We start from the raw sequence: 9,752 nt of genomic DNA, 5'->3' as shown, positions 1-9,752 counted from the left end.
ATGGATCATCTCGCCTCCCTCCTCATCCTTCTCTTTCTCCTATCCTCCGCACTCACCTCCGTCGCAGTTCCCAACGACGTCGACCCTCTCATCCAACAAGTCGTTTTGGAATCCGACGACGATCAGCTCCTCCACGCCGAGCGCCATTTCTCCAGCTTCAAAGCCACCTTCGGAAAGACCTATGCGACTCAGGAGGAGCACGACTACAGATTCGGCGTCTTCAAGGCCAACCTCTGTCGCGCCAAGCGGCACCAGGCGCTCGACCCTACCGCGGTCCACGGCGTCACCAAGTTCTCCGATCTCACTCCCAAGGAGTTTCGCCGGAACTTTCTCGGACTCAAACGTCGCCTCTGGCTTCCGGCCGACGCTAACAAGGCCCCGATACTTCCCACTGGTGATCTTCCCGCCGACTTTGATTGGCGCGACAAACCTGCTCGTCCTTCTCGTCCTTCTCGCGAGCCTCGCGTTCGGCTTCGATGAAGCTCTTCACAGAGAGACAGAGAAAGTGAGAGAGATGAGGCAGGGAATGAGAGAGAGAAGAGAGGAATGAAAAAAATAAAAGGTGCGGCTAGGTTAAAACTTAAAAGGTTTGTATAGCTCAAAAAAACTAAAAAACTTTTCTGAAACCCTGGAGGCATGAGGATTCGAACCCATGCGCAGGGGCTTGAAGAGTTTCAAGCAAACCAACTTGGTAACTGGTTATGTCTTGTTATGATTGTATCACTGAATTATTTATAATATTGAAACAAAATTAAATATATATATCTTTTCGGTTCGGTTCGGTTTGGTTCGGTTTCCGAACCTTAAAAACCGAAACCAAACCAGCCAGATTCGGTTCGGTTCGGTTTGGCAGTTTCGGTTCGGTTTTTTTCGGCCTCGGTTCGGTTTGGTTTTCGGTTTTTTTCGGTTTTCGGTTATTTGAACCCACCCCTAGGTTATATAATGGTGATTCTATAGTTTGGTTTGAGAAATCTCCAGATGTTATAAAAGAGAGATTTTTCAATGTGCTAGAAATATAAGATGCTACGCCATATATTATATACCAGTGTTGAGAATTATTTTTCAAGTATCTCTTAACTTGTATGATAACATATATATATCGTATATGTTTATATTCCATATACACCTAAAAATATGTCGTTATAAAGGAAATACTCTACCAAGATTCTGTATTTTAGTCGAAATTTCTTCGTCACTAAGGCTATCGTTTTTTTCAAAAGTAAAAGGAGAAGAATCATTCAAACGTGAACTTCTTGGCAAGTTTCGGATTCAAACTCCCCTTTTTCCTCTTTGATTCTCTTATTGGGGCAATTTTTCAACACAAAGAGCCAAACCCCTCAAATTCGAACAGTCTAGATCCGACACGTGGCACTTCAGCGGCCCAGGTCTAACGGAACAGGAATTCCCCAACCCGTACGCGAACCGGACCCCGAAAATTCCTATTAAAAAATCAGATCCAATTAATTAGCGAAAAATAGCAAATCGAAGGATCTAGAAACCCTAGTCAAGTCTCCTATATAATCCCTCGCCTCCATCACTCCAGGAACCACTATCTCCTACGCTCCCTCTCTTTCTTTACGACGTCGTCTCCAAAACCCTAGATCTTCAGAAAATCCTTGTACGCGAGATCAATGGCGGAGGCTGAGACGTTTGCCTTCCAGGCCGAGATCAACCAGCTTCTGAGTTTGATCATCAACACCTTCTACAGCAACAAGGAGATCTTTCTCCGTGAGCTCATCAGCAATGCTTCTGATGTGAGTCTTCGATCCTTTTGCTGTTCTATTTGTTTTCAGTTTCGGTGTTTTTGGGGTTTCTTGTATGAATCGTTGCGTTGTATGTTTGAATTTGGAATTGGGGCGTTTAGATTCTGCGATTGATTCTGGTTAGGTTGGATTAGAGATCTGAACATGTTGATTTAGATGCTAAAGTATGTAGATTTGTTCTGTAATCTACGATTTTGATCTGTTTATTTGAAATTTTCGATTACTGTAGAAAGAGTCTTGCGTTAGATCTCTTGTTGTGGCCTGAAAATACTGTAGAATTTGTGATTAAGGGTTTCCGGGTTTCGATTAATGTTAGGATTTTGATATATTCTGGGATTATGTAGTTCATCCTTAAAGCCAGTTATTAAGTTCAATTGGGTATAAATTTTGTATATGTTACTGAGTTTTATACAAGTAGTTATTTTTATTTTAAAGTTACAGACCGTTTTTGAAATTGTTTTCGTAATTTATACAAATAGTGATCTTGGTTTTTAAAGGTGTGGAAATTGTGTAGTTAAATATTTTTTATGTGTTTTGTCTTAATGTGATTTCTTTTGTTGAGATAGATGAAATTTGGCACTCTTTTTACTTATTTGTTTATGTTATGTATACAGGCTCTTGATAAGATTAGATTTGAGAGCTTGACCGACAAGAGCAAGCTCGATGGCCAGCCAGAGCTCTTCATCCATATCATCCCTGACAAAGCCAGCAACACATTGACCATTATCGACAGTGGTATTGGGATGACCAAAGCTGGTACGTTGGTTTTCACTATTTGATTTGTTATTTAATGTTTGATTTTTGATTCGTTTATTTGATGCTAATCCAATTGGGATTTTGTACTTATGGTTTTAATCTTGATTTGTGATGTCAGATTTGGTGAACAACCTCGGTACCATTGCTAGGTCTGGCACCAAGGAGTTCATGGAAGCCTTGGCTGCTGGTGCTGATGTTAGCATGATCGGTCAGTTCGGTGTTGGGTTCTACTCTGCATACCTTGTTGCTGATAAGGTCATTGTTACCGCCAAGCACAATGACGATGAGCAGTATGTGTGGGAGTCTCAGGCTGGTGGCTCATTCACTGTGACCAGAGACACCACTGGTGAGGTTCTCGGCAGGGGTACAAAGATCACCCTTTACCTTAAGGAGGACCAGCTTGAGTACCTTGAGGAGCGTCGCCTCAAGGATTTGATCAAGAAGCACTCTGAGTTCATCAGCTACCCAATCTCTCTGTGGATTGAGAAGACCACCGAGAAGGAGATTTCTGATGACGAGGATGAGGAAGAAAAGAAAGAAGAGGAAGGAAAGGTTGAGGAAGTTGACGAGGAGAAAGAGAAGGAAGAGAAGAAAAAGAAGAAGATCCAGGAGGTTTCCCATGAATGGTCTTTGGTTAACAAGCAGAAGCCTATCTGGATGAGGAAGCCAGAGGAGATCACCAAGGAAGAGTACTCTGCCTTTTACAAGAGTCTCACCAATGACTGGGAGGAGCACCTTTCTGTGAAGCACTTTTCGGTTGAGGGTCAGCTTGAGTTCAAGGCTGTCCTCTTCGTCCCGAAGAGGGCTCCATTCGATCTGTTCGACACCAAGAAGAAGCCCAACAACATCAAGCTCTATGTCCGCCGTGTCTTCATCATGGACAACTGTGAGGAGTTGATCCCAGAATACCTTGGCTTTGTTAAGGGTATTGTCGACTCTGAGGATCTTCCCCTTAACATCTCAAGAGAAACGTTGCAGCAGAACAAGATCTTGAAGGTCATCCGCAAGAACTTGGTTAAGAAGTGCATTGAGATGTTCCAGGAAATTGCTGAGAACAAGGAGGACTACAATAAGTTCTACGAGTCCTTCTCCAAGAACCTCAAGCTTGGAATCCATGAGGACTCCCAGAACAAGACCAAGCTTGCCGAGTTGCTGAGATACCACTCCACCAAGAGCGGTGAGGAGATGACCAGCCTTAAGGACTATGTGACAAGGATGAAGGAGGGCCAGCAAGACATCTACTACATCACTGGTGAGAGCAAGAAGGCTGTTGAGAACTCTCCATTCCTTGAGAAGCTAAAGAAGAAGGGTTACGAGGTTCTCTTCATGGTTGACGCCATTGATGAGTATGCTGTTGGTCAGCTCAAGGAATTCGAGGGCAAGAAGCTTGTCTCAGCCACCAAGGAAGGTCTAAAGCTTGATGAGAGCGAAGACGAGACCAAGAAGAAGGAAGAGCTCAAGGAGAAATTCGAGGGTCTCTGCAAGGTCGTCAAGGATGTGTTGGGTGACAGAGTCGAGAAGGTTGTGGTGTCTGACCGTGTGGTCGATTCTCCCTGCTGTTTGGTGACCGGCGAGTATGGCTGGACTGCCAACATGGAAAGAATCATGAAGGCTCAGGCTTTGAGGGATAACAGCATGGCCGGCTACATGTCTTCCAAGAAGACCATGGAGATCAACCCCGAGAACCCGATCATGGAGGAGCTCAGGAAGAGGGCTGATGCAGATAAGAACGACAAGTCGGTGAAGGACCTTGTCCTCCTCCTGTTCGAGACTTCTCTTCTCACCTCCGGGTTCAGCCTCGACGACCCCAACACCTTCGGCAACAGGATCCACAGGATGTTGAAGCTTGGACTGAGCATTGATGATGACGCTGTGGAGGGCGACGCAGAGATGCCACCATTGGAGGACGCTGATGCTGATGCAGAGGGCAGCAAGATGGAGGAAGTCGATTAAGTTTCTTGAGTGATTTAACCCCCCACCCAGCCAGCAGTAGTTTTTCTTACCCCACCCCCTTAAGTAGTTATTTTTCTTTTAAATTCTAAGTTTTTGTATTTTTGGACGGTTTACTACTGTCTGGTATCGGATATTATAATTACCTTTTTTTATTAATGTTTGCGTTTTGGAACAATTATCTCTTGTGGCTCTTTGTCCTTTGTTATCTTATATTTTAAAAAAAATTAACCGGAAGTTAGAAAAAACTTTAATTTTAATGAAAAAAGATAAATAAGATTGGTTTCTTATATGATTTTTGGTTAAAAGTAAATCGTATTGGTAGTGTTTCGCTAAAAATTTTTATATTTTAATTAAGAGTTTATGTACACATGGGGCATATCTGGATTATTGGTTTCTTAATTTCTATAAGTAATATTCTCTTACAAATTAGGAGAAATTATAGCAGTAGTTAAAGTTCAATTAAAATATATAATTATTGGTTTTTATTAGAATATGAGTCAAAATGAGTCGCACGTAAGCTGAACTAAGAAGTAAATATGAAAACAAAATAAAAATTTATATTAGTAATTTCTCAACTTTAATTCAATCGGAGTAATAGTTTCTAAATTTTAACCTAATTGAAAAAATGTTCTTTCAACTTTAGCCTAACTATAGCAATTGTTTATTTCGCCATGACTTATTTTTTACTGAATTTGACAGAGTTGACAAAAATAATTATAGCTGTACGTTTTAATGAGTTAAAGAATCAATGAACATAGATTTTTTGTTATTAAGTGTTATTGCTCTAATTTTATTAAAGTTGAATATCCATTACTATAAATTATAGACGGACTTGCATAGACGGGGTGTCATTGTCATGATGCCTTCGCCTACTAAAGCAATGTTGATTGGGACGCTACCATATGGTTTCTTGGATCGAAAAGGTTGACGCGGTTTCATTGAGAGAGATTGGGGACAATTGGGTAGCACTAGCTTTTGTTTTACCAACGTCTTCTTTTTACCTTCTGCTTGTTTAATGGCAAGTTGTCCTCTTTGTTGGGCTTGCTGCTGGATCTGATCTAACAATAATTTAGTACTTTCCTTTGTTAGAGGAAGTCGTTGAGTTCAAATTTCATGATCGACAATTACTTACGAAAGAAATAACATGTTTTCATATTTAAGTATATATTCAAACATAAGTATCGGTCTCGAATATGAAACTTTGATTATCCCGTAAGATTTCTTGATCGATTTGCCAGAAAATCCAAAAACGAAAACCAACAGTTTGATTTATTAAGTTCAAATCGGAGATTCAGAACGAGTAGTCCGCTTCTCACATTGAGAATGAAAAGCATCCTGTCAAAGCGCGTAGTCAAATTGATTGAACAGTGTTCTTCTTCTGCAATCTAAGTTTAAATTTCACTTCTCGTAGATTAGTGCAATCACCAACTGCAACTTGCGTTGTTAGCGGTATGACTGTCACACTTGTATATTTCTTGGAGCGTCACATCTTTATCGTTTTACTTCATTTTCAACATCAAAAGCAGATAGAAGGCAGAAATTCTTCATTGGGCCAAATTATATCAAGTGGACAGACATTTTCCAGAGTATCAATGAATGACAAATTGCAAGATACCAAAGAACTTGCACTTGCACTTTTCTATCTTTTACGTCCCAAAATCATACTAGTGTGCCTCTCTACAATTCAAATTCAGTCTCGTAAGAAGCCGAAATCGGAAGCCACAATATACTTGACAGGCAACTTCAGTCGTCGTCGTCGATCATAAAATACACACAAAGAAACAACGAATATGAAGGCGTAAAAAATTTCTACTTCACCCTTTTACACAATAGCGAGCCCCTCCCATTCTTCAGAAACATGCAAACCACAACTGAATCAAAGAATGATGTCTGTTGGAGCTTAAAAACGGAAGTTTTCAACTTCAGGTGTCGTCCACTTGTGAGTGAAATACGAAGCTCGGGAATGTTGTGGTGATGTCTCTGCTCAGAACACAAAACACCTGATGGTCAGAAGTGTATAGTAACACGCAGTTGAATCTGCTATAATGAGTTCAGTTAAATCTCAAACTTAGTGCTCGTAAAGATTTCTAACGTATTCAGTTTAAAGTTTTTCGGTGGCAATGATCGTTTGCTGGCTGTCCATCACAGGAAAATCAAAACCAAAGCAGATATCGTAGATATATCTTGAGCCCTGTGGCTATAAGCATACACGAACATAACAAAGTTGATTTACAAAACCATGGTGTTTCAAAATCATTTCCACAAGACCTGTCTTTGTATGGCCGGGAAAATTTATCTTGTTCTCAGCAGGCATATAAAGTAGGGTCATTTGTAAGAACAATGACTTGTGGGCAACTGCAATGAGTATTATATCTGAAACTTACTTGAGGTATTGGAGGGTCATATTTTTAAGAAGGGACGGGTGCCGCAAAACAAGGCTTCTCCACTCTTCCTTGTCGATCCTCCCGTCATGTTTTGTATCAGCTTCCTCAAAGGTCTGAAACAAAAAGTTCCAGAACAAGAAAAGCAAAAACCAAATCAACTTCAGTAACATACCAAGTACTCTTCCACGTAACAAATATATCCAGGAACATCATACACCAAAAGATCAAATACTAAAGTTGGGTTGAGAAAGCACCTTATCAATTATACTCTCTATAACGTCATCTGAAAGATTCATGCCAGATTCTGCGAGAGTAGCCACAACCATTTGCTTCACCTAGATACAGAAAGACAAATAAGAATAAATGAACTGTTTGAAAGAAGCAGATCGAAGCTCAACAATAAAGTGGGAGATAAACAACAGTTTACTCGGAAATAAATTATTACCTCCTGCCTTTCAATGAAGCCTTGCTGCTTGAGATCATATAATTGAAACGAAACTGGAATTTGACATTTTCAAAATTAGTATTGAAAAAACAATAAAAAACGATACAAGACAAGGCATAATTGATTTATTAAAGACTTAACTCTCAATTTCATGATCATATTTCACGATTACAATCTAGGTTGAAACATTAACTGAGAGATATTATAAGTATATAACTAACAGCATGAAAGAAATCGTCAACTACAGACAACGTACACTCAATCTTATCATCAATAGGGGCGTTGGGATGAAAGACAGAGAGAGCTCGAGCAAACTCTTCAAAACCTAGTATTCCATTGTGCTTTGTGTCGAATAAGTCAAATACCTGCAATGACAAAGCAATAAATAAGCAGCGGCTTATCCAAGCCGCTTAAGGCATGACAAATGCCTTAAGATGCACAAGTGATGAAATTTAGATGATGGAATTAAAGAAAAGAATATAACAAAATATGATGAAGATGTAATATCTCACAGAAAAACGTACACGATCAGCAAACAAGCTCTCTTTCTTGTTTGTCTTGAATAATGCCAGTTGAAATTCCTCCTACACAATAGCATAAAAGAAACAACTTGAGAGAAAGATATAAAAAAGAATGGAATGGAGAAAAGTAAACTTGTAAGAAAGTGCAAAATCACAAATACAATTCTGACCCAAATGCATACTTGGAAAGCATTGCCTAAAGAACGAAAAGATTATGCAAACCTTGTTAATCAACCCGTCATCAATCACTGCACTGCTGATCTTCTTAAATAGCTCGTAAAGTGCCTCTATTTCACTTACGCTGACTGCATTTAATAAGAAACAGTAATTTGCAGTAGAATGAGAATCGATTGTTTAGATCTAGAACTAAAATAGTGGGTATTTAGACACATTAAAAGTTATAAATTGCTCATTTATTGACATACACACTGTCTCCCTTGCTAGAATTTCAGGGTCTTCTAAGCCTCTCGATTGTTTGTACAAGCCAAGATCACAGCAACTCAGGAAGGAAGCACATAAATGCTTTAACCCGTCTATGCACCGCAACATGATATTTTCTGCAGATCAAAACACTCCATACCTGGTTCACATGAAAAAAATGAAACCAGAACATGAGACTACCTTTAAGTGTTTCTACAAAAGATAGGATTCTACAGCATGTAAATAACAGAACAAACCTTTTAACCATTTCCTGCTTCTTCTAACTCACGGCCCGAACCCCAAGATCGTAAAATTTGAGCCAGCCAAAGCTATATCTCCTGTGAAGCTTGTGATAGTAGCTGAACTTAAACAAGTAGAATGATAGATTAGAAAACGTTTTCAAAAACAAGTTTTCCACTCCTAAAGCCAAAAACAAGGGTAAACACACAATTACTAAACAAGGGAATGCCTATGATTCGACCAACGAAAACTCTCTAACTCAAGAAGAATAGTCCGATCACATGTGGCAACCGAAAAAAAAAATGATCATAATGAAATCCTTTTAACATTTATAGAATCCTTCCATCCTAAAAAGAGCAAAAACTTCATGATATAGGCATCCTAGGAGTACAATTTACAATACCTGACAACTATCTTCTACTTCTAAATACCACAACGTTTTCGGAGTCATAACATCTAATGGGATTTGAATAGAACTAAACAAACACAAATTCTTATACCGATTACAACCCACAAAATTAAATAAACTTTCAATTTAGACCATGAAAATGATATTACAATTATGAATCTTTATTCAGCTCACTCAACCCCATAAACATTTCGATTGCTTTCGAAACACACGACTGAGAAACAATCCAATAAGAAAACATATCCGAGAGCAGAGACGAATAAATGTGCAAAATTTCGCACTAAATTTTGGCTTAGAAATCACGGAAAGTGACTCCTGAATCCACAATTCATTTCCCTAACCAATCACACATCGATGAATAAAAAATTCACAGCAATGAACAAAAACATGAAAATAAGCTCGCAATCCTCGAATCCGAATCCGAGATCCAACACAACCAACCGAAGGCAATCGGAAGACTCAAAATTTATACAGCAGGAGCTCAACGATCCGTTTGGCGCCAGAGAAAATCCGAGAAAAAATTGAAAACAGATTCGGAGAAATGAAAAAACAAGTAAAGATTCGAAATTTGGAGGATTATATGAAGAAAGATGGAAACTTTACTTTGAGAGAGAGAGAGGGGGGGCAGGTGTCGCGGTGGCTGAGCAAGCTTCGCGGCGGAGGAGGCGGTGGTTTGGGATCTCCGTGCAACTCGCTGTGGTTGTAGCGAAAGAGGAGTTACGAATGTGATAGAGAGAAGAAGAAGAGCACGACGTTATAGAGTTGTTTAGAAACACTGTTTTTATGATGCGAAAACCATTAACGACGACGTTTTGATGTTGGATGGGCAGATTGCCACCCGCCGCTAGAGAATTATTGGAG

At 39.6% G+C, this 9,752-nt stretch overlaps 3 protein-coding genes across 4 annotated transcripts; 2 read left to right on the top strand and 1 right to left on the bottom strand.

Annotated features, from left to right (window-relative positions):
* Positions 1–480, top strand: LOC114819585 (cysteine proteinase 15A-like). Its single transcript, XM_029088749.1, has one exon. It carries the CDS (start codon positions 1–3, stop codon positions 478–480), a length of 480 nt encoding a protein of 159 aa, XP_028944582.1.
* Positions 481–934: 454 nt separating this feature from the next.
* Positions 935–4,647, top strand: LOC103447205 (heat shock protein 90-2). Its single transcript, XM_029087980.2, has 3 exons — positions 935–1,754; positions 2,378–2,519; positions 2,638–4,647. The coding sequence occupies exons 1-3, from the start codon at positions 1,632–1,634 to the stop codon at positions 4,470–4,472; spliced, it is 2,100 nt and encodes a 699-aa protein (XP_028943813.1). The 5' UTR covers positions 935–1,631; the 3' UTR covers positions 4,473–4,647.
* A 1,350-nt stretch (positions 4,648–5,997) lies between these two features.
* Positions 5,998–9,633, bottom strand: LOC103447204 (calcineurin B-like protein 3). 2 transcript variants are annotated; one of them, XM_029087982.2, is made up of 10 exons: positions 9,495–9,633; positions 8,500–8,606; positions 8,248–8,402; positions 8,045–8,127; positions 7,814–7,885; positions 7,558–7,666; positions 7,302–7,354; positions 7,111–7,191; positions 6,857–6,969; positions 5,998–6,452 (listed from the first exon to the last, which is right to left on the bottom strand). In XM_029087982.2, the coding sequence occupies exons 3-10, from the start codon at positions 8,369–8,371 to the stop codon at positions 6,395–6,397; spliced, it is 693 nt and encodes a 230-aa protein (XP_028943815.1). In that variant the 5' UTR covers positions 8,372–8,402; positions 8,500–8,606; positions 9,495–9,633; the 3' UTR covers positions 5,998–6,394. The 2 variants fall into 2 exon arrangements, with proteins under 2 accessions (XP_028943815.1, XP_070663584.1); XM_070807483.1 differs by having other exon boundaries at positions 7,826–7,885.
* Between the last annotated feature and the right edge of the window lie 119 nt (positions 9,634–9,752).

This window comes from Malus domestica, chromosome 11 (genome assembly GCF_042453785.1).
Source record: "Malus domestica chromosome 11, GDT2T_hap1".
NCBI classification, from domain to species: domain Eukaryota; kingdom Viridiplantae; phylum Streptophyta; class Magnoliopsida; order Rosales; family Rosaceae; genus Malus; species Malus domestica.
The sequence above is the reverse complement of the archived record's forward strand: the minus strand, read 5'-3'. Positions and strand labels throughout refer to the sequence as shown.

Bases quoted from the DNA above. Each gene is read 5' to 3' on its own strand.
- LOC103447204 (XM_029087982.2), bottom strand. From the start codon at position 8,371: ATGTTGCGGTGCATAGACGGGTTAAAGCATTTATGTGCTTCCTTCCTG. The intron at 7,667-7,813 runs GTGAGATATTAC...TTGTCATTGCAG, and splicing joins CTGATCGTGTACGTTTTTCT to GTATTTGACTTATTCGACAC. The intron at 7,192-7,301 runs GTAATAATTTAT...TTCTGTATCTAG, and splicing joins GCTTCATTGAAAGGCAGGAG to GTGAAGCAAATGGTTGTGGC.
- LOC114819585 (XM_029088749.1), top strand. From the start codon at position 1: ATGGATCATCTCGCCTCCCTCCTCATCCTTCTCTTTCTCCTATCCTCC.
- LOC103447205 (XM_029087980.2), top strand. From the start codon at position 1,632: ATGGCGGAGGCTGAGACGTTTGCCTTCCAGGCCGAGATCAACCAGCTT. The intron at 1,755-2,377 runs GTGAGTCTTCGA...TTATGTATACAG, and splicing joins TCATCAGCAATGCTTCTGAT to GCTCTTGATAAGATTAGATT. The intron at 2,520-2,637 runs GTACGTTGGTTT...TTGTGATGTCAG, and splicing joins TATTGGGATGACCAAAGCTG to ATTTGGTGAACAACCTCGGT.